The sequence below is a fragment of the Neofelis nebulosa genome, chromosome 5 (genome assembly GCF_028018385.1).
Source record: "Neofelis nebulosa isolate mNeoNeb1 chromosome 5, mNeoNeb1.pri, whole genome shotgun sequence".
Classification (NCBI taxonomy): domain Eukaryota; kingdom Metazoa; phylum Chordata; class Mammalia; order Carnivora; family Felidae; genus Neofelis; species Neofelis nebulosa.
Genome location: NC_080786.1, coordinates 17,210,148 through 17,234,976, shown reverse-complemented (window position 1 = coordinate 17,234,976; position 24,829 = coordinate 17,210,148). Strand labels below are relative to the sequence as shown.

The 24,829-nt window shown below is 40.7% G+C and overlaps 1 protein-coding gene across 3 annotated transcripts in view; it reads left to right on the top strand.

The window, feature by feature from the left end:
- RARB (retinoic acid receptor beta) overlaps window positions 1-24,829 on the top strand; it is a 681,957-nt gene that overhangs the window by 249,342 nt on the left and 407,786 nt on the right. For all 3 annotated transcript variants that reach the window (XR_009261697.1, XM_058729723.1, XM_058729722.1), the window contains one exon: window positions 23,364-23,720. Coding sequence is in view for 2 of the 3 variants with exons in the window: in XM_058729723.1 (XP_058585706.1) it covers window positions 23,543-23,720 (178 nt within the window). In the remaining variant the exon portion in view is untranslated. The remainder of the gene's footprint in view (window positions 1-23,363; window positions 23,721-24,829) is intronic.

Here is a 24,829-nt window from a genome sequence, read left to right as displayed (position 1 = left end):
AAACTCCAATTTTCGTTTTAGGCTCAAAATATTTTCATTGGGTCCTAAAATGCATAGAACTGGTGGGGTATGGAAGGAAGGGATAGTCTTAATGAAAATAAAAAAAAAAAAAAAAAAAAAACTTAGGTTACACTAGAAATTACCCTTCAATGAAACAAAATGTAAAATCCAAACTAAAGAATATCATCTATTTCCTGGTAATTCACCGTAGAGGATTTGCCCAAAAGGAAAGCGCTAATCATTGCTTTTGGTTTGTTTTGAGGGAGGTGACTCTAATCATGAGAAGAGTGAAGAGTAAGTCAGACACTTGAGTAATTGAGGATCAGGAAGTCACAATTTGGCCATGATGAACCCTAGTCATTTATCTGTCTCATCTGAAATTTGGATAACTTTTCCTCAGCCAGGATTAGGATGACCCAAGTAGGGCACTCACCTTGGGTGTACAATTTAAGGTGGTGCCAGAGAACTCAGCAATCGTAATATTTTAATGCAAGAAAAAAAAAAAGCTTTAAGAAAATTTAAACTAACACGGGGTGCCTGGGAGGCTCAATAGGTTGAGTCTGACTCTTGGTTTGGGCTCCGGTCATGATCCCGGGGTTGTGGGATCGGGCCCCATGTCAGGCTCTGTGCTGAGCATGGACCCTGCTTGGGATTCCTATTCATTCACTCTCTCTCTCTCTCCCTCTCCTCCTCCTCCTCCACCCCTCTCTCCCACTCATGCTTCCTCTCTCTCTAAAACAAATATTTTAAAAAATCAATGCAAAAGATCTATGATGGAAAAAATACCAAAAATTGAATAAGGACTCATTCCGTATTGTTATCCACTATTCACTTTGACTGTGTCTGCTGCCCACCCTGTTCTAAGCTCCCAAGACACTTTGTTCATTGGTCATCTCCCAGCAGGTGGTATTGTATGTTGTGGTCACTTCCATGTCTTGTTGACCACAGGGGTGACGTCTTGCTATGAGGGGCAAGGTCATGTCTGCTTTGGTATTCCTCACTTTACCCGACATTGTACCTAGCAGCTGTTCACTCAGTGCTTGTGACGTCAGAGAACTGGGCAAATTAGAGCTCTGAACCTGTTGACATTTACTGAGCCTTCTGAAGACCCTTTTCGGTAAAGAGATGGCTACAAGATTGCAGAGAATCCATACTACGTGAAACACTTTTCAATTTGAGGCTTTATCTTTTTGAGCTTTTCACTGTTACATTCATTCTAGATTGCTGTGTTCTGTGATCATGCTGATTTTTGAAGAGCCAGCTATGTTGGGGTGACTCAATTAGAAATACCTTGTTTTTCCCTTGTAAGGGATTTTGACTTATTTTAACGTGGTTTTGTGCTAATGAGCATCTCTGCTAGTATGGCCCACAGGCATTTGAGATTATTTTATCCCAAACTGGATTCGTGTTTCCTTGAAACCTGTTGTTCCTTCTCTGTTCTCTGTCTTGATGAAAAGCACCATCGTTTACTTAGTGTCTAAAACCAGAACTCTGGATCGGTCCTTGATCCTTTGCTTCCCTTTAGTGCCCCATGTCCAATCCATGTCCTATTCTATCCACGCTACCTTGTTAATATCCTTAGGATTAATCCTGGCAATGGACTGAAGTCTCAGGCTCTCTCATTGGGACCCCTGCAGTAGTCTCGTGTCTCGTTTTCCAGCCTTTGCCGCCAGTCCAGTGTCGATGCAGCTGCCAAAGTTGACTTTGTAAAATGCAAATCTGATAAACCTCACTCTCCTACTTGAAAACCACTGGTCATTACCTTCAGGAGAGCAGACTCGGTCTTCATAACAGTGTATTCAGGGTCCTTCTCTATCTAGTTCCTTCCTTGCCATTCTCATCTGGCACCGTCCCCTGGCTGATCCCCTGAATTTTTGCTGTGTGGAAGGCCCTTCCTCTAGTTCGGTTGTTACCCTTCCCCTTCCATCCCTTGGCTGGCTTCAGATCTTCACCTTCTGTGTTTCCATCGTATTGGCCGCATACTTGCATCAAAGCCTGGGGTAAACCCTAATGGGTTGCCTTTTCCCCCATCAAGACGTGAGCTATTTTGGCGGGTTTATGTGGCACGAGTATGTCTCTTGGTTTTGTGTCCCAGCATCCAGGGTAGGACCTCACACACAGCAATCATTCATGAAACTCGCCCAATTCATTCAACCGCTCCTTAAAATATATTATTCTCACATCTGTCCCCCTCCCATTCACTCTCGGAGCCACCTTCTAGTTTAGATTTATGTCAGTCTCTTCCCTCGGCGTGTTTTGTATTTGATCTAATCTGGACTAATGTTACTTCTCAAATTTATCTGTTTTCGCTCATCTCTACCTGCTGAAATCCTTTTTGTATCTTTCACTATTCATCTTCCATGGTGTCTGCTCCATCACGAATTTTCTGCTTTCCTGCCCGTGAAGATAAGCCCTCCTTTCTTTGAGCAGTTCTCTCCTCCCACCCCCCACCCCCAGCACACATATACTTTATTTGCATCGCATTGCTATAATTCCTGTAGCATTGGGCATTCCCTCCTTTGAATGTGGTCAGAGACTGTGCCTCCCTTGCTCTGTTCCCCCACAAGTCTAGCTCAGTGCTTGGTCATAGAAGGGGCTCAGAATTGAATTGGAACTGAACTGAATTGAATAAACTCTCCATTTATGAAATAATTTGCTTTAGAGTTGCCAGAATTAAATGGCCGCTCCAGTGGCCACATTACTCTAACTCAACTAATATCATTTGATCCACTGAGGAGCTAGTTAATTAAGTAGGTGGATTAAAAATATAATCTGCTAGAGAAAGAATGTTTTGGCAGGGACCCATAGGTTGTGGTTTTTGTTTTGTTTTGTTTTTTAAAGCATTATGATCTCTCAGCTTTAGTTCCTCTTGCTTCCACCCAAAATAGCAATAGGAGTCTCAGCACATGATTGTTGATGCCTGGTTTAGGAATACAAGGTGCTCCGCAGCCTGTGTGCTACCCCAGTCCATCTGCAAAGCCCTACCCCATGCTGGCTCCTTTCTATAGAAAAGGGGGCATTGGTCCCCAGCCTTTTTACATGATGGTTCCCTGGTGCTCGCCTGTTTTCCTTAACTTAAAACCCCCTTCATTGAATTTCAATGTCTTGGGTGACCTTTGCCGACACAAGAGGCCTGCGTCCACTTGCTTATCAGTGAGTCTGCTTTTTCTCTGCATGTTTGATTTTTGCCTGGTGATTTTTTTTTTTTTTTTGACACGTTTCACCCCTTGTGCGAGCGCTCTTGGGTCTTCTGCAGCCAAACCAGCCCCATCAGCATCGGCGGTAGTTAATAGCTGATCAAATCCTTAGGATTTCCACGCAATGCCTTAAGAGTGTCATCTGATATTGAATGTAGCTTTAACTGGAATGAATGGGAGTCAGTAACGAATGGGTCTGCATTGATGGGCACTGGAGACAGGATAGCTTTGTGATCTTCTTTGTTTCTGTAAGAATGCCTCTGCAACCGAATCCGGCCCATTTCTATGCCAATGTGCTAATAGTTGGGGAATCTCATTCATCTCAACCGAGGCCAGTTAGCTCCGGAATCCCATCTGTTTGAGTGGATGCAGTAAAATGTCATGGAAATGTGGCCATTCATTCCCATCACCAGTGAGAGCTTTCTCACTATTAATTTCCCTTCATTTGAAGTGACTCCAATCACACAGATCCTTCTACCCATTGAAAATGTTTGCAGTGTTCACTTAATTTTTTATTTCGATTTTTAAGTGCTTGTCCATAAGAGAGAATTAAACAGTTAGGAAAATATGCACAGAGTCTAAATGGAGACACCGCCATCCCTACAACAGATTCAGAAAAATGCTTCAGCCAGATTTTTCCAGTCCCTCTTAGCATACGATGCCCAAGGCTGTGTTTTGGCCCAGAGGAATTTTTAGGCTGATTTTTTTTTTTTTTTCTCCTGAAAATAGAGTTTAAGCGGTAGGGAAACAGGATGAGTGTTAACCAGAACAGGGGTAAAAGAGTTGCTGTCTCTTACAGATTGCTGGGGTGACACAATAGTTAAGAAGGTGTCAGGCCTTCTAGTTAAACGCCTGGCTAGCTGGCCGGCAGAAAAACTGGAGCCAGTCTGGCTAGAAATTGTGGCAGGCGCTTGTAAAATCGAGGTCAGTAGGAAGTTTGACCGTTTTCATACGTTTGTCATTCCCTTAAGAACTGTCCTAAATTGACTTTTATGTCAAGAAATTTGACTTCTCAAAGAGAATATATGTGTATGTGTATGTATTCAAACATACATCTGATATAAGTAGAGGGATAGATAAAGATTATAGGAGATAATAGATTATTCATGAAGAATAAATATGGGGGGAAAGAGCCTTGTTTTTTTCCAGCTACCTATGAGCATACATTTAAAGGATTTGGGCATTTTCACGGACTCAACAATGTGAAGAATAACAGTCTAGTGCTTCCTAGACTCAAGGCAGAATTCTGAGTATTTCATATACATGAACTCATTTGATTTTTGTCGCAAAACCGTGAGCTACTGTTGTCATTTCCATTTTATAAATCAGGAGAGTGAGACTCACTGAAATGGATGCTTCATCCGTTGCCTCAAAATTAGCTTTATTATCACGTGATTCTTAGGATGAGATTCACCTCTTTACTTGCAAGGTGTGAATTAAAGCGACGTGCCTACCAATACAAAGCAAACGTGCCGGAATAAATGCGTCAGAGTACTGTTTACACAGAGTGTCCGTAATTCGATACGTTCTGAATTGATACCTTTGCCAAAATGTGGATATCTTGACTCTGAAAGAAGGCAACAGTTGATAGGTGGCATGGGATCCCCATAAGATGATAGATATTTGCACAGCTGAAGCTAAATGCTTTGAATGTGATTTCCTGCCCAACACACGAACAGCTAAGAAACATTACAGCATGTGCATCACTAGCCAAGCTGTGAAGATACTCCTGTTATATTTTCTTGCAAACTTCTCTTATTCTGAGGACTGGGCTGCCATAATTTCACCTGAGAGATGGTACCATCCCTTCATACCATACATAAAACCAAACCATGCTTCAGTTACTATAAATATTAAAATGTTAATGATTTTAAGGTATTCTTATAATCCCATGGCCTGAATTCTTAATATGCTACAATTCCTCATAAATGCTGCTGTTTATTCAAGCGAATGGTTTTGGTTTTCAAAGATGATCCTTAAACTATCAATGTATTTTAATAGTGCTACAATGATCAAAATTTCTTTGAAATTCTTCTTTTTAATTTATAGCAATCATTAATTTATTTAGGAAGGTGACAACTCTTTATCCTTGGAATTTGCCTTATAAATACAATTTCTGGGGGCACCTGCAATTTCAGTGGGTTAAGCATCTGACTTCAGCTCAGGTCATGATCTCACGGTTCGTGAGCTCGAGCCCTGTGTTGGGTTCTGTGCCGACATCTCAGAGTCTGGAGCCTGCTTCAGATTCTGTGTCTCTTTCAAAAATACACATCAAAAAAAAGTTTAATTATATATATATATTATATATATAATTAAACATATATATATTTATATATAATATATATAATATGTATATATTATTAAACATTTTATATATATACTTATATATATAATTTCTAAAGACACAAATGAAAATATTGAATAATGAAAATATATAGATAATATATATAATATAATTATAGTTATATAATTATATATGGAGCCTGCTTCAGATTCTGTGTCTCTTTCAAAAATAAACATCAAAAAAAAGTTTAATTATATATATATATTATATATATATATAATTAAACATTATATATATATTTATATATATATAATATGTATATATTATTAAACATTTTATATATATATACTTATATATATAATTTCTAAAGACACAAATGAAAATATTGAATAATGAAAATATATATATAATATATATAATATAATTATAGTTATATAATTATATATGGAGCCTGCTTCAGATTCTATGTCTCTTTCAAAAAATAAACATTAAAAAAATGTTTAATTATATATATATATATTATTAAACATTTTATATATATTTATATATATAATTTCTAAAGATGCAAATAAATGAAAATATTGATTAATGAAAAAATATATATATAATATAATTATAGTTATATAATTATATATATATATATATATATATAATTTCTAAAGACACGAATAAATGAAAAGCTACTCCATGTTCACGGATTAGAAGAATGAACACTGTTAAAATGTCCATACTACCCAAAGCAATCTACAGATTAAATGCAATCCCTATCAAAATTCTGGATGGCATTTTTCACAAAATAGAACAAATAATACTAAAATTAACATGGAACCTCAAAAGACCCCAAACAGACAAAGCAATCTTGAGATTCAAGAAGAACAAAGCTGAAGGTATCATATTCCATGATTACAAACAATATTACAAAGCTATAGTAATCAAAACAGTATGGTGTCAGCATTTAAAACAGACATAGATCAATGGAACAGGACAAAGCCACAAAATAAACCCACACATAGATGGTTGAATAATTTACAACAAAGAAGCCAAAAGTGATACAATGGAAAAAGGATGGTTTCTTCAATACTTGGTGTAGGGAAAACCGTCAAATATATGCAAAAGAATGAAACTGGACCCCTCTCTTACATGATACACAAAAATTAACTCAAAAGGGATTAAAAACTTGATTTTAAGGGCTGAAACAATAAAACTCCTACAGGAAAACATAAGCAGTAACTTCCTTGACATCTTGATGATTTTTTGCACCTGGCAACTAAACCAAAAATAAGAAAGTGAGACTACATCAAAGTAAAAAGCTTCTGCGCGCGCGCGCACACACACACACACACACACACACACACACACACACACACAATGGAATATTACCGAGCCATAAAAAAAATCTTGCCATTTGGAGCAGTATGAAAGGACCTTGAGGTCATTCTGCCAAGTGAAATAAGTCAGAGAAAGACTAATACCATATGATCTCTCTGGTATGTGACATCTAAAACAACCCTCGTAGACACAGATTATTGGCAGAGGCAGTGGGTGGGGGACATGCAGAATGGATGAAGGGCATCAAAAGGTACAAACATCCAGGTACAAAATAGGTCCTGGGGGCGTAATGTACAGCATGGTGTCTATAGTTAGTAATACTCTATATTTGAAAGCCGCTAAGAGAGTAGATCTTAAAAGTTCTCATCACAAAGAAGTTTTTAACTCTGTATGGTGACACGTTAACTAGACATTATTTCAGAAGAAAGTCAAGAGGGGCAGGCAAGATTTGGGTGTCAAAAACAGAAGTACAAATATAAAGTCAACAAGTGATTATTTTATGTAATCAATGATTTTATTAGTCTAGCTATAACATACGTTTCTAAATTTCAGTGCCTTCTTACAATACAATTACATTTCTCACTAACGTTACAATCCATTGCAGGTCGATGGGTATTCTCCAACCAGCCGTTCAGGGATCTAGACCCCTTCCATGCAGTGGCTCTACTATTGTCTAGGTTACTAGAGTTCTGTGGGGACCCTCTGCATCCAGCCAGCAATTGAAAGAAAAGAGCATGCAGGATTCCACAGGAGGTTTGTGGAACGAGGCCAAGAAGTGACACACATCACGTCCATCCGCTGGCCAGAGCTCAGTCTCATGCCTTCATGTAGTAATGATAGGAGAAGTCGGGAAAATCTTTCTGGCTGTGTGACTAGAAGAAAAAAAATAATAAAACAGGATTTGGTGAGAACAAAGCAGCGTCTCTGCCGTTTTACCTCTAGTGAATTTCTCTCCCCCCACCCCCCAAAAAAAGTTTCGAAAAGTGCCTTGAGCGTAATCTAAACAAGGTGTTGAGCTACTTACTGTCACTGCCGTGAACAAGAGGTGCCACTTGGAGGTACATTCTGGGAGATTTCTAATATTGGTTTCATGTTTTATTTATGGTGCGTGTGTGGTGCCTTTCAGATTGGGTAAGCAAAGCAGTTCCTAAATAGGTCTTTTTAAATGTACCAACTATCTTTTAGGGGTTTTTTTTGTGACAAATGGAGAGGCAGAGAGGGGGTCCCCTGATAGGATTGGGAGGCCACACAACAAAACTGCCAACCATAGAAGATGACTTAAGGAAATAAACTGTTCCCTCGTGTAGGGGACCAAACTTTAGTTTTCAAGTGAGGTTGAACATTTCATTATTCTTCTAGGTACTACCTTTTTTCCCCCCAAATACAGTAAGAGGAGATCTTTCAGATACATCTTTATTGGAGAGAAAGAAGTCTTCACCCTAGTTCTTTTCTCTCAAGACTCTTGAGGACTAGCGATAAGGTAATTAAGACAGTGAGGGAAATTTTTAGTGGGGAAGAAAAGCGAAACAAAAAAGTTGACAACAGCAACAACAAAACACTGAAATTGGCTAATCTTGTCCCAGACTCTCTACAAACGCACGCGCGCATGCCTGACCCTCTCGTTCTTTCCTTTAACCTGAGCTCATGGCATCCATTTCCGCTTGAATGGCTGTATCATCTGTGTCTGAACTCTGGCAATTTTCAGGGAAGCTCTAAGGCTGCTGATAAAACAAAAACATGTTACACAGTGTTCACGTGACCTAGCAGAAAGGCACAGTAGTTCAATCAACATTGTACACACTTGTTCAGGAGTCATACGTATGTTGCCATCAAAGACAGCACGCTCTTCCCTCTTCCCTTGGTCCTACTCTGACCTTTGGCCTCTTGTTGAGCCCCTGTCTTCTTTAGAACAGACATCCCTTGGCTTCTCCTCTGCCTCAGTGTTGTAGGAAGTTTCCAAAGCCAACGGTGAGCATTTTCAAGATTTTCTCCCTGATGAACACCACGCATCAGGGTTTTCCCCAAGGCAGAAAAACTCTATTTTGGCAAAACTAGCTACTGGTTTCAAGCAAAGTATTATGTCAGTGTTTGTGGTTACTGTTCTTGACTAGGTTGCTGGAGACTCCGAGTGGACTGGTGTATTCATTTCCTCTTGCCGCTATAAAAAATGACCACGCACTTAGTGGTTTTAAAGCCACACAAATTTACCCTTTCAGCTCTGGGGGGGTCAGAAGTCCAAAATCAGTTCCACTGAGGTAAAGGCAAGGTGTCTGCCAGGTGAGTTCCTCCTCTCTCAGAGGAGAGAATCTGCTTCCTTGCCTTTATCAGCTTCTAGAGGCTGCGTATATTCCTTGGATTTTAGCCCCTTCCTCTGCCTTCAGAGCACATCACTCCAGATTCTGCTTCCATCATCCTAACACCTCCTCTGCTTCTGTATTCAGATGTCCCTTTGTCTTCCTCTTGTAAGGACCTCTGTGATTACAGTGGACCCCTCGAATAATCCAAGATAACCTCCCCATTTCAAGATCGTTCACTTTTAACCGTATCTGCAAACTCCTTTTGGCCATATCGAGATCCTTAATTTTTAAACATACTGCAAAGTTCTTTGGGCCATAGAAGATCACATGGCTTGGTTTCATAAATTAGGACATGGCCACCTTTGGGAGCCGTTATTTGGTCTACCTTAGCTGACTCAGTTACCGCAGAAGCCTAACTCTTTGTCTGCTGTAGCCTGAATGGTTGGGTGCCCCCCCCAAATTTGTATCTTGAGATCGTAACCCTCAGGGCGATGGTGTTAGGACGCGAGGCCTTAAGCAGGTGAGTAGATCGTGAAGCTGGAGCCATTATAAGTGGCATTAGTGATCTTCTAAAAGAAAGCCCAGACAGCTAGCTTGCCCCTTCCACATGTGAGCACACAGTGAGAAGGCGCCGGCCATGAGAGCTGTCACCAGAGCAGGACCACACTGGCGCCTTGATCTTGGGCTTCCAGCCTCCAGAACTGTGAGAAGTAAGTTTCTGTTGTTTATAAGCCACCCAGTCTGTGGTGTTTTGTTAAGGCAGCCCAAAGAGACTAAGACAGTGCCCTCTTCGTGTGAATGCAGGGCTATAAGTCAGTAACACTTGCGTTCCTCCTTCGTGGCCCGCCCTGGCTCAGAAGTGTAAAACTCCCATCATGCTCTTCCTTCCTTTTGCCTTCCCACTTTTCTTAGAACATGTTTTTGTGAATATCTTTTTGCAGAGCCAGTATTTTTTTAATTACTATTTTTCAAAACGTTGACTGTATTTTTAAGGAACACAGGCAGGTTTATTGACAAAATCCCAGGGAGAATGAGAGTAGAAAGTAACAGTAAACATACTGAATTTATGAATTTAAGAAAGCTCAGAAGAGGTAAGGAGGGAGAGACAGAAGTTTTCCTAAAGGTAAATAGAGAACAGCAGTCCATGAGGCCTGTGAGTGGTGAGGACCCAGGCCTGTTCCTAACAGAATCCCCTGGGGATGAGAGCCTTTCCAGGGGAAATAGCCCTAGAAAGACTAGACCCTGTTCCCAGGGCACAGATACCAAGAAAGCCAAATGTACAGGCTAATCTAGGCTTGGGCCTTGGGAATATATCAGTAGAAACTGTGTGGACTAAATCTGTCTTCATTGGTGGTTGGTTAATTTATGTGCCTATTTCTCTTTTTTAATTTTCAAGATAGAATTTGCCTAACATAAATTTAAACTTTTAAGTTGCGTAATCAGTGGTTCTTAGTATATTCACAAAATTAGGCCACTGTCATCATTACTTAATTCCAGCGTATCTTCATCACCCTAAAAGGAAACGCTGTACCCATGAAGAGTCACTGTCTACTCCTCCTTTCCCCAGATTTCTGTCTAGGGATTTGCATATTCTGGACATTTTGTATAAATGGAATCACATAATATGTAGCCTTTATACCTGAGGCCTTTTCAGCCTTGTATGGCTTCTTCCCCTTAGCATAATATTTTCTGGGTTCGTCCATGTTGTAGCATGCATCAGGACTTGATTCGTTGTTTTGACCAAATAATATTCCATTGTAGGGATAGACCACATGTTGCTTATCCATTCGTCAATTGGCGGTCACTTGGGTTGTTCCTTTTTTGTGGCCATTATGGATAATGCTGCTCTGGATATTCACATACAAGGGTTTGCTTGTATACCTTTTCAGTTTTCTTTCTCGTATGTTCCATTGTGGATTCCTGAGTCACATGGTAGCTCTGTGTAACTTTTTTTTTTGGCTTTCTTTTGTTTTATATTTTGAGTAACTATCAAACGGGCTTCCAAAATATCTCCACCGTTTCTTCTCTCCCCAGCAATATGGAAGGGTTCAAATTGGTACATATTCTCTCCAGCACGTGTTATTGTCTGTCTATTTTCTTATAGTCCACCCCCAGTGTTTGGCTTGCATGAGACCCCCAGGTCCTTTTCATGACCCTGGCAAAGAAAGAAACTCTTAACAACAGACCAAATTCTTTCTCTGTCAGGTGCTATAAAGATTTAGAATCCAATCAGATCTAACTTAAAGAATTTAGGTATTCTCCCACACCTGGAAAAACAAAAGTCTTTGTTTATTTGGTTTGGCCTTCCCTTTGTAGTATTGTGATTTTTTTTTTTTTTAAGTTTGTTTTGAGAGAGCACGTGCACACACAAGAGAACAAGAATGTGAGTGGGAGAAGGGCAGAGAGCGGGAGAGGGAGAATCACCAGAAGGCTCTGTGTTGTCAAGCACAGAGTCGAACGCAGGGCTTCATCTCACAGATCGTGAGATCATGACCTGAGCCAAGATCAAGAGTCGAACACTTAACCGACTATACCAGCCAGGTGCCCCTGTAGCGTTGTAATTCTAACGTATTGTTTCTCTACCTTTTTTCACATGGTGCTATACTCAGATTAATAATACCTGCATGGCCCATGGTGGTAAACAAAGGAGTCTGCTAATGGACGAATCTGTTGAGTCAAAGGCTTTGTTCCACCTCCTACATCCTGAGGCTCCGATCAGCCCCTGGAGGCTGAGGGGGATCAGAGACAGGCATATTTCTAATCCATTGTTGAAAATCCACCAGAAAGCTCTATTCTACTGAACACAACTGTGATGTCTCTGACCTCAGGTCGGGGAGCAAGGGATGCATGAATGTGGGAAAGAAGAAAACCTGAACTGTGATAAAGTGTCTGGCCATATAGCTTGTTTTCAGAGGCCTTAAGAGTATGACACACAGTGTCCAAAATGGGCCCTGATCCCTCTCCCTCTGCAAGAAGGCTCAACGTGAAGAAGACTCAACCTACCAAGACTGCAGACAGGCAGATCAGGACTGTGTGGTGATAATTCCAGATTTCTTGTCCAGGTTGACATAGGCACAAAACCTAGAGACACGGGAATAAGATCTGGCTGTTGAAGAGAAGCAGCTGGCAAGAGCTAAGTAGAATATTTTCACCTCAGCCAGAGGTGCTGGGGAGTAAGGGAAGGTGATTAAGTATCAAAAATACTGGGGTTCCTGGGTGACTCGGTTAAGCGTCCGACTCCTGATTTTGGCTCAGGTCATGATCTCACGGTTCATGGGATCGAGCTCCGTACTGACAGAGTGGAGCCTGCTTAGGATTCTCTCTCCCTCTCTCTCTGCCCCTCCCCAGCTCATGCTCTCTCAAAATAAATAAGTAAACTTGAAAAAAAAAATCCTGTCCCAGGGCACCCGGGTGGCTCAGCTGATTGAGGGTCTGACTTCACCTCCGGTCCTGATCTCATAGTTTGTGAGTTGGAGCCCCACGTCAGGCTCCGTGCTGACAGCTCAGAGCCTGGAGCCTGCTTCGGATTCTGTGTCTCCCTCTCTCTCTGCCCCTCCCCTTCTTGCTTGCTCGCTCTCTCTCTCTCTCTCTCTCTCTCAAAAATAAATAAACGTTATAAAAAAATTAAACATTGAAAAAAATCCTGTCCCGGCTGATAAACTGATGAGAATGAGGGCATTGCCACAGGCCACTAGACATTGGGTAACAACGGCAACATTGGCACCTTGCTTGTTGTCCTAAGAAGCACATAAAATGCCCTTAACCTGGTTCATGGGAGGAGGGAAACCAGCATCATTGCCAGAACCTGAGCAGACCTACAGGGGGCCTGGATACAGTGTTGTGCAGTGGCTTTGACAATCCCCATTCCTTATAAAGGTGAAAACTCTGTGACCATTTCATTTCTGTGACCAACACAAATGTGCCTGGAAAAATTCATGCTCTTGCTGCCTTGGCTTGGTAAAGGCAACTGTATAAATTTGGTAAAAATATTTTTTCAGAGAGACGTCCCGTTTTAGAGTAGATAGATCCCCGCACCAGTTATATCCGTTTATAATGCCTAAATATGATTGAACACTAAATACTCATTATTTAAATTCATGGCTTTGGGAATTCTATTATGACTTTTGTTACATAAATTCTTTTATGAAAAGAATAAGCAGACGATTATTTTGTTTTCAAATGTCAATGGGCGTGCATACATACTGAGTTTGACTACAGCAGGGTATAGTCTGTATCCGTTTTTATGATCTTCATGTTATTATAAATTGCAAGATTCCAGGGACCTCAAATATATCTCTTTAGTGATTTTACAGCACTGTGCCATTTATGAATGGACACTTACAAATCGTACTTGATGTCATTGTATCAGTCTTAATCCCAACAGGCAAGCTGACATGGTATCAGTGGTCTATTAACATAGTCAACTGAAGACTGGCCACCTTATCCCCCCAAAAGAGAAAGGGTTAAGTATTGGGATAAGAAGGATCTTCTGAGGTCTGAAGTCTAGCAGTATAATTTGGGAGTCTGTTCAATGAAAGAGAGAAAGAAAGACACAAAACAGTTGAACAAGTGAAGACTCAGGCCTCAGAAAAATCGGAACGCTGTTCTTCACACTACAGGTAACCTAGAGGCACAATCAAAGCTCTTGTGACCTGATTCATTCCTGTTTCTATCAGTGTTTTGGTTCTCTGTCCCTCTCTGTCTCCTATTTCTTACTCATTTAGCGTCTCTAGCCTCGTGGCTTCTGCAAACTTAATATTCTGCATATCTTTACATTTCTATGCTAATCTTTTACCTCTGTCTTTGTGTCCATCCAATGCTCAGACTGATGGGGTAACTTGGCCACCATTCAGCGTAGAGACTCCCATTGGGCAGACTACATCTTTTAGGCTACCTCACATCCACTAACCTACCTACAGATGGCTGACTTTCCCTTGAGAACCAAATCTTAATCCAGTCATTATGCTTGATATGGCAGAATGCCACGATGCAAAGCATGGAAACCATTGTATAAGGAGTGGTCTCCCGTCACTTCTCTTAAAAACAAGCCGTGGTACTGGCAGAAGTTTTCTCCCATAGGTCCTCTATACCTTACCTTTTGGGATCTGTGTGAAAAGACCTTAGGAGAACACCTCTTCAGGAGGTGCATGCCGTGCTAACGTGTGTAACAACTTTGCTTTGAGGGCTGGCTCCTTAAACACTCCTGTATATGCTGCTGCTCCTATAATTTATGAAATTAAAATCTTAAGGAGTTTTATGCTTTCTAATATACTATGTATTCCCTCATCATTTTCTGAGTCATATTTTCACTTGGTGTTTCTTCAGCAGATGGAACCTTATAAAAAATGGTCCAAAAAGGAACGCAGGGACATTTTGTGTACGCTTTTAAAAATATGTCTTCGATATGCCAAGTGACCTCCTCCTCCTAAAGCAGTAGAGTGAGTCAGCTTTCACTTTGCTCACTTGGTGGTCTGAGGGACTCTTTGATGGCATCATTCTCTCTAAATGACTCTCTTCCCTTTCATTTCTAAATTGAAGAGCGGCAAGACATTTCTCTTTTTGGCCAAATTCAAGTTACTCGTTGGGGCATCCCCTTGGCTTAAGCTGAAGCTAATTTTATCAGTAACATTTTTGAAGAGGACGGTGGATATAAGAAAGGCTGAAAAACTACCAGACATGTAACACTGACTTCTTTATAGCCATGTTTCTATCGGGAACGGCGGCAAAAGAAACTGCCAGAATTTGTGCGGAGTTTGGCATTTTTTGCTGAAAACAGGCATTTGGCTGAATGCATTTGAGAAATGTTAAGTGGCATTACCTGGAACTAATGCCTTAAATAAAGAGGGAGGTTTGAGCTAAAACAAACTGGAAGAAGGGGCAATATGCATGTAGTGTCTGTTGAAGCAAAAATTTCCCCCACAACAAATTCTAAACGAGCTGAAGAAATACAGAACAGTTTTCTGTGCTTCACCGCGAGAAATTTAAAAATCTATCTTTTGTTCCCTGTTGCTTGTTTTTTATGTTACCCACATCAGCCATGGTGCCACTTAATTTTAGTGGGAGGAAATGAATACAGTGTTTTCGACAAAAATCTTTTCTGCCCTGTCACTTGGATTATACTTGAAGGCAGCCTGGTGTAAAATGAACACTTCTCACCAGGTGAAAGTGTTTGGCTCCTGTGTCTCAAGGTAGACTCTGAGTAAGTACCCTCTCCCCAACTTGGAGCCTTTTAGAAAGCATATATCCAGTCATCAATGCATTAAATGGCACTTCCAGCCAGTATGCCTGTAGGTGCGTGGGTAGGAGAGGTCAAATCCCGTCTTTATTTTATGTATTTATTAGCAAAAGGCATTTGACACAGCCCTCTGGCATGTCCATTATGGCAAGTCAGACCTCACTTTTTTGTTGTTCAGTTTCAAATTGAGACCAAGCAAAAAACCAACCCTTAAATACAGAGAACAAACTGGAGATTGCTAGAGGGGTGAGGGGCATCGGGGGGGCAGGGGGGTGGGAGAAACGGATAGAGGGGATTAAGAGGTACAAACTTCAAGTTATAAAATAAGTCACAGGGGTCTCTCTCAAAAATAAAGAAATAAACTTTAAAAAAATGAAATATAAAAGGAAATAAAGGGTGCCTGGGCTGGCTGCTTTGGTTAAGTGTCTGACTTTGGCTCTGGTCATGATCTCACAGTTCATGGGTTCGAGCTCCACATCGGGCTCCACGCTGACAGTGTGGAAGCCTAATTGAGATTCTCTCTCCCCCCCCCCCCTCCTGTGCCCTTCCCCCATTCATGCTTTCCCTCTCTCTCAAAAGTAATTTTTTTTGTTTATTTAAGTCACAGGGGTGAAAAGTACATCATAGGGAATATAGTCAAGATTGCAATAATGTTGTGTGGTAAGAGATGGTAACTACACTTATCATGGTGAGCACTGAGTATAGAATTGTCAAATCAATATGTTGTACCCTAAAACTAATATAACATTGTATGTTAATTATACTTCAGTAAAAGATTTCACGAAATATATATGTAATATATATTTATTTATTTATTGAAATATATATTTATATATTTAATGTAAAATTTAGTGAAATTCTAGTGAAATATGATGGATTAACAATAGGTATTTTCTCCTATTCCCTCTTAAATCTTCACTAGAATGATAGGAAAGGACGTAAAATGTAGAAACCATAAAATTAAGAGCATGAGAGATGATAATTGCAGACAATAAACGACAGTATCTTTTTTTGAAGACAAAAAGTAGATGGGCAGTAATGAGTAAATTAGCCAAGTGCAGAGAGCAGAATGCTGAGTGCCTGAAGGAGACACAGAGAAAAAGCAAGGAGATAAGCTGTAGGATTTTGGACGGTCCCAGAAAGTAGAAACACCAGATGTCCAGAAAGATAGAAGTGATGATTGAGATAGCAAGATTGGTTGGAGTTATGAACAAGGAGTAGTAGTTAAATTCACTCCTCCACCTGTTACATCCTGGTCATTAGTGTAATCCAACCCCGGGAGGAAAGATAAGTCTACTCCTTGAAGAAATTAAAGTAGAGAAGTTAGGGTTCTGGACACCAGGCATAAATATAGAGTGGGGCGGTAGTGTTAGACTGAATGCAGGAAGAAGAAGTGAGAGACTACATATTTCATAGTAACCCCACCAGCAGCCTGAGCCTCACTGTTACATTCCCCTGCCAGAAGTCTTTTTTCAGTAAGACATTTTCTTGTTTCTCCATTCTAGGTAGAATCTGAGAGAATTTCTTAGTGGGTTTCCTCAACCTGTGGGGGAGGAAAAATCATTTCCCCTCTACCTTCTGAGTTCTTGACTGTGACCCCTGAAGTAAAAGATGAAGAAGGGAAAAGCAACAAAAGTTTATTAGCATGTATACCTCAGGTATACATGGGAGATCTCCAGAAAAAAATGAGTAACTCCATGAGATGGCTTAGAATTCAGAATTAAATGTCATCTTGGTAGGGGAAGGAGGAGGATGTAGCATGTTACAAAAGAGTTAAGTAATTTTCAAGGAAGATGAATGGGCCTGAGAATAGACTGGAGGTCTGATAGTTTGTGACAAAGTTTGGGTGTGCTATTGGCTTGTAGTTTCCTCTCCTGTGACAAGAATCCATTGTTGCTGGTTGATTAAACTCCCAGTGGAGGGTATTTATGATAATTGTATTCCTTCTGGAGGATGTGTATTTAGGCACATAAGGGAGTTCAGAAAAATCCTATCCCTACTTTTACTGTTTTCCAAGTGCTTACAACTCAAAATAACCAATATACCAAATCCTATGTTGGGGGGCATGTCCTGAACCCCTACAGTCATATTTTGGGATAGCTTATTCTACTTTTCAAGCCCCAAGTAAAAAGCCCGTAAACCTAACGTTTGAGGAGTCTCCCAAAGAAATGTCCCACTTACAGTACTCTTTCCTGAAACTCACCCATCTGACAAGGTTTGACCATGAAAATAGAGCTTGCAGTATGTTCTTCCTTTTAGATATAAATGGGTTGGCCTAGATATGGACAGAAAATACAGTTGAGAAATGCATGTTATATTAAAACAAAACAACAGACAAAGTGGGAGGAAAAGTCAATGTGGAAAGCAGAGTAAAACATTCTTTTTAAGATAAGCTATTCAGAACAAAAACCAGAATGTATAAAGAAGAAAAAGAAAAAACGGGGGCACCTGGGTGGCTCAGTCAATTACATGTCTGACTCTTGATTTCAGGTCATGATCCTAGGGTCACGGGATCGCGCCACACTTGGAGCTCAGAACCGGGCATGGAGCCTGCTTAGATTCTCTCTCTCTACCTCTCCCCCACTCACACATGCGTCCACTCTCTGTCTCTCTCTCTCTCTCTCTCTCTCAAATAAACTAAAAAAAGAGTTATTTTCAATTCACAATTTCATACCTACCTAAACTATCAAATAAGTGTGAGGTATAGCATAAAAATATTTCAAAACATGCAAAGCCTCAAAAAATTTACTTCCCACACACCATCTCTTGGGAGAATCTTAGGGAAAAAACCATCAGATGAAGAAGTAAACCAAGAAAGAGAAGGACATGAGATCCAGGAAACAGGTTCCAGGAAAAAAGAAAAAAGAGACGCGATAATAGAAAGTCCTGATCTGACATCTATGCATGAGACCAGGAAAGCTGCCAATCAGCCCTGGAGCAAGAGGAATGTCTCCAGTTATGGAACTAGGATATCATATGACGTGTCTGACAGAATTGTCAGGGAGTGGGGAAGAATTATTCATAGATGGAAATTAATCCAATTATATAAACAAGGCAATTATTAACTCCAGGAAAAACAAAAAATTTTATAAGACCTGTAAATGTAGTATGTCCTGTGGCTCAGCTGTAACAATATTTACCTAGTCATAATTAGGTGAAATTAATGTAATTGATTTCCATTGTTTTCATTGTGATGAAATTATGTTGGGAGTAAGAGAGAAAAGAGGGTTTTGCATGGGTGAGCAATAGCCTGTGAGATTTAAATCCTATTTATAGTAGAAACCAGTAGATAGTAAAGGAAATCTTACATAATTATGAAAAAAATTGTTTAAGCCCATTATCTAGAAATACAAGTAACAGGAAAAAACCGAACTAGCATAGTTTCGAGTAGTTGCTTGTAGGGATGGGAGTTAAACAGTGGGCTGCTCTTTTTCTTTATTAATCTAAAGCTGGGGTCAGCCAGCTATGGTCCATGGGCCGGGTTCAGCAGGCTGCCTATTTTATTGGATTACAGCGACATCCACTCGTTTATCGATTGCGTGTGGTTGCTTTCGTCTCACAAGAAGTTGGTACAAAAGCAGAGTTGAGTATTTGTGACAAAGACTGGATGGCCTGAAATCTCAATTATTTACTTTCTGGCCCTTTTCAGAAGAAATTTGCCAACCGAATGTCTAGGGCAGTGTTGCTCAAATGTCGGCTGCATCAACATCATCCGGAGAGCTTGTTAGAATGCAGATTTCTGCACCCACCTGAGACTCTGATTCAGTAGATCCTGTGCGAACACAGAATCTGTGTTTCTAATAAGTTTACAGGTGCTGTTGATACAGCTGGTTCAGGGACCCTGCTTTGAGAACCACTGGTTTAAAGGGAACTGTTTTTAAAAAAAAAAAATCATATGTAAGTATCATGTTTATAAAACAAATTTTAAGTCATGGGAGGGATCAGCTTAGAAACCTGCCTGCAACTTTAAGCTGAAATAAATACAGAAACAACCTCTGGTAAATTAAGCGTGCCAAGAAATTATTAAAATGTACTTTAAGAACTTTTAATGGATTAAAACCATTAACAAATTAAAGTGGACAAAATATACTATGTCTTATTAAAATAATATCTCGTGGATGTGGGCATAGACGTTAGCAGTTCGCAAGATCGCTGCCACTGCATGGGCACGTTTCCTCCAACAGCTAGTGTGTGGACCTGTCACACTACCTCCTGTCATTCTGTTTATCAAAGGCAGATAGATTATCGTATGACAATATCAACTATGCATGCAGTTATATAAAGTTGTTTTATTTCCTCTTTTTTTTTTTCATTTAAAAAAACTTTTTGTGTGTTTATTTTTGAGAGTGGGGGTGGGGGTGGGGCCGAGGGGGGAGGGGCAGAGAGAGAGAGAGAGAGAGAGACACAGGATCCAGAGCAGGACTCCAGGCTCTGAGCTGTCAGCACAGAGCCCAACAAGGGGCATGGGGCTCAAACTCACGAACTGGGAGATCGTGACCTGAGCCAAAGTCGGAGGCTTAACCGCCTCAGCCACCCAGGCACCCCCTTTTTAGTTTATATCCTCTTACCGGGGCGCCTGGGTGGCGCAGTCGGTTAAGCCTCCCACTTCAGCCAGGTCACGATCTCGCGGTCCGTGAGTTCGAGCCCCGCGTCGGGCTCTGGGCTGATGGCTCGGAGCCTGGAGCCTGTTTCCGATTCTGTGTCTCCCTCTCTCTCTGCCCCTCCCCCGTTCATGCTCTGTCTCTCTCTGTCCCAAAAGTAAATTAAAAAACGTTGAAAAAAAAAATTAAAAAAAAAATATTTTCAGTATTTTCATTTAATATCTCATAAAACACTTGTTTTCTGGACAGCACAGCCCGAGAAACTTGACATGAAACCTGTTCCTCTCCCCTTAACCCCTTTCACAGAGGAGGAAACTGATGCCCAGGGAATCTCCAAGGTTGTAGATCCTCCTGATGGGAGTCCCTACTTCCTTCCACTCTCTTCTATTCAGCTCCCGTTTGCTTTGCTTCAGGCTGTGAAGGAAGGAACCCTGAATGAGCCCAAAATCAAATCAGGCATAGATGGGGGGGGGGGGGGGGGGGGAAGCACTGCTAATATCATGAGACATCTCTTTTTTTTTTTTTTCTCTCAAAAAGCCTGAAACAAAGGAAATTCTCTGCTTCCAGGAATAGCCTTAATCAGTCACATATGTGAACATAGACCCAGCGACTGTTCAGTTTTCCAGCAACATAACAGGATTTTCCCAAAACACTGATTTTTTTTTTCTTTTGCCCTATTACCAGTATAAGTAGTTTTCTTTCCTTTTTCTTTTTTTGTTTTTTATTTTCTTAAAGATCCTAGGCATGATACCAGACTTTTCAATCAGGCAGGCAGGATGCCGAAAATCGGCAGTGTTTGAAAGCAAGGAGAAATGAAGGATTATTGAGAGTAGAAGTAGTCCCTGGTTGGTAAAAACAAACAAACAGCTTTAAAAATCTAAGAATTGTGCCCTGCGGGGGTGGGTTTGCTGAACTGTCAGCTCCACCAGTTAATGAGGTAGTTTATCTAATGGAGATAGAAAAGACCATTTTTAACAATGCTGGGCTTTGTGTGTGTGATTTAAAAATCAAATTGAGTGGAAATGCAGCAAATACTAAACGGCATTGTTTATTTTCTAATTAATTTGCTACAAACTACGAAATCACGATGTTAAATGTATTAGATGGTGCATGATTTTTAGAAGAGAAAGCTCAGAAAAACATTCACCTCTCATAGTCCATTTACTTTATTTTCATCAGAGAAACAAGTTGTGGTTTTAAAGTGTGAAAAGGACATCGATATTTTGGGAGGGGCACCACTTTGGGGGTTAAGTGTGTTACAGAAGCCAACGGGGACTATAGTCTCTTTTGTAAGGTTCAGCGGACTCCTGGGGAACCTGGGAGCATATGGTCTCACTGTTGATGATGCTCATTTTTAATATTAATAGGCCAGGGACTCAAGGCCCTGGGGAGAATGTCATCTAAGTGAGGACAGCCACTCACATCAGGACGGCCTGTGGACGTTTTCCTCTGTAGGGTACAACCAGGACACCTTCAGGCACTCAGTGACATAAGCACACAGCACGGTGGAGGGTAAAGCAGAGATGGTAGAACCTTCCAGATCTAGGTTCAAATTCTGACCTAGCCACAGGCTGACTCTAGGACATTGCGGCTAAGTCATTTAAACTCACGGAGACGTAATTTTCTCACCTGGAAAATTAGGATAATAACTGCCTCTTAGGCTATGGCGTAAGAGCTAGAGCTTGGGGGGCTCGTAAGCGAAGGGCCTGACATGTAGTAAACAAATGGAAGTTACTCGGATTAGAAAATTGTGAGGTTTGTAATCAAACTGGCTAATTGCACAAACTGAGAAATCGGTAAGCCTTAATGAGTCTTCTCAACTTTACCCGGATCCTACCTTTTCTTCCATGACAAAATTTGGAGTCCTAATATCTTCCTCAGGCAACTGTGATGTGATTCCCTACCCACCCCGACCCCAGAGCCTCTTATCTATTCCAGTAAGCTTGTTCTCGGAAGCCTATCATTTGGTGAGACAACACGTATGTTAATAGCAAATTGTTACCTACTGTTTACTCTGCCCCGGGCACTCTTCTCATGGTATTAACCTCATTTCCTCATGGCATCCTCCCAACAGCCCACTGAGGTAAATTCCATTATTACCCCCATTTTACACTCAAAGCTGCCATATTGAGAAGTCAGATAATTGTTCATGGGGTAGGGCCATGATTTGAACCTAGGTGGTCCGATTCTGGAATCATGCTCCTGACACTTACTCTTGGCCGGCCTTGAGATACCGTTCTTGTTTTGTGTCACATGGGTTTACTTTTCAGTGCTTCCCTCAGTGGAGTCCAGAGTTTGGGGCTTTTACTGAATATTGGTCATCAGGGCCAAAATGAACCTGTGACGTCTACAGTCAGCCCACCCTAGAATCTGTTCCAGGCTTCTTCTGTCCCCAGTCTCGAGCAGTCCTAGGTGGTGCCGATCATTGCTTGTGAGTTCTTTGTAGGCGCAGGACAACTGAACCCTCCTTAACGACCTGATCTCAATTAGGAGCTGTTAAAACTAGACACTCCGTGATGGCAGGAGCCACATTAGCCTTCTTCCACACTAGTGGAAGTATATCACTAGTGCCTACATCAGCACCTGGCATATAATAGTAAGTTAGGATTTTATTGATGGGTGGATGATTAAACAGACAAAGCAGTCACATGGATCAATGGATGGTGCTCTTACAAGGAAGGTGTATACTGTTGACAACAAGAAAAGATAGAAAAAATTTTGCTGATCTTTCGCTGTATCTCTTACTCACCTTTCATTAGGGTATGGTTTTCTCCTACAATTGTATTTACCTTTTGGAGGTATGTCATTCCAGGGGGCTAGGTTTCAATCCCAAGTTTGTTCATATAAAATATTTAACATCTTCGAAGCACCTAGATTAGGACATGATTGCACAATCAACTTCTCTAAAAGAAGCAAGAAAAAATATTCATTCACTCGGTGAATATTTAGTGAGTGTCTCTAGCCTGTCTGGTATCCTTTGAGGAGCTTGTAACATAGCATGTGATAAAGCCAAAAAACTCTGCCCTTCTGGTGAGTTCATTGTAATGGGAGAGACGGACAAAAACACTCGCGTAAAAACTTAAGTGCCATGGAGAAAACTTAAGCAATGTGAGGGAGATAGGGAAAGATTGGGTGTGGGGGGATGTTGCTATTTAATATTGGACAGTCAGGGCTACTTTGAAATTGTATATTTGTTTTATTCTATATCAGGATATAAGACTTTAAGAAAATAAAGGTAGTAAATATAGGGGAACAACTGGGAACTAGAAGACCTAGCTTAACATCTGAGATTTTTCACATATCTCGATAAAGAAGAAAATATTTTTGACTTATAAAATTTATATATATATATAAATTTATATAAAATTATATATATATAAATATATATATATGTTGTTTTGTTTTGTTTTTTCCTTACAGAGTTAGCAGTTCTGGATCTTTAAAGTGCAAGGTGGTCATACATTGAACTGTTTTGCCTTTGCCCCAGAAGACAGCTCACCCTCAACCCTTGCCCTGAATTGACCTCCCTCACTTTGGTTCAAGACCTGGAGTGATGTGTGCCCACCCCAGAACACTTTTCATCCTGTGAGGCCTGAAACATGACCACCAGTAGCCACGCATGTCCTGTCCCGGCAGTGAATGGACACATGACTCACTATCCAGCCGCACCCTACCCGTTACTCTTTCCACCGGTCATCGGGGGACTTTCCCTGCCTCCCCTCCATGGTCTTCATGGTCACCCTCCGCCAAGTGGGTGCAGCACCCCATCACCTGCAAGTAAGTACCACTGCATCTTGCTATTTTTTTTTTTTTTTTTTTTTTTTATCTTGGCTGCTGGGCTTAATGGATGTGAGAAAACAGGATGCTTCATATCCAAGGTGAGTTCTCATTTTGTTGGGTTTTGGTTTCTCTCGGTCTGGAATTATACTTTTAGTTCTGTTGCAGAAATACAATTTGAATCTTGATACATGGTGCGGTTTCGAATTTGGTCTGTTCAGAGCTATGTTGTATTTTGCTTTCTTTTATAAAATGTAAACAAAAAGGAATCGGCGGCTATGACCAACGTTCTTGAAGAAGTTGGCCACTTGCTAAAAACTGTGAACAGTGAATTAGAAGATGATACTGTAAAAATCATTAATGATAATCCTGAATTTAACATAAGTTTTGACTGTGAGGTCTCCTTGAATCTCTAGCTCTTTTCCTGGGTACAGACAGTATCTTTAATTATTTAATTCATATCACATAAGCTTTTTTGAGTGTCTTCATCCACTTTTGATTCTGTATTAAGCTGCGTCTTACCTCTGATCTTCTCTAGAATGTTGGGTAGAAAGTACTATAAAATAAAAGTAGAGTTAGAATTCTTCAAGACTGATATGACTTAGTTATAGAAAGCATCCATATTATGTGTTTTGTTGTGTTTTGTTTTGAATGTTCTGCCTGTTTAAGGACAAGCTGTCGTGAGGTCTTGCCAGTGAGCTCTTGCCCAACCTATTGAGAAGTAGGTTGGGCAGTTGAGTACCTGGAGGTGAAAAAGCACATTTATTCCAGCGGGCTGCATCATGGCACCGTAACACCTTCTCCAGGTTCTTTCATAGCTCAACAGGAGCTCTTGAGAGCTCTACCTGGTGATTATTTCATATCTTGCTGTTCTTTAATGAGTGCCTCCAGATACTGGCTTGTTACTTGAAAGTTACTCTTGAAGTATTGCCTTCATTGTTGTGGTTTTGTGGTCTTTGTGCCTTCACTTCTTCCTTCTGCTACATTGTTAGCTCCCTGGGAGCAGGTAGCTTATTCCACCTAACCGGGGATTCTCAGCAAATGGTCCAGTACCTTCAAAAATAGTTTAGATATTCAGATGGTCTGGATGTTTGGGTAGATAGCTAGAT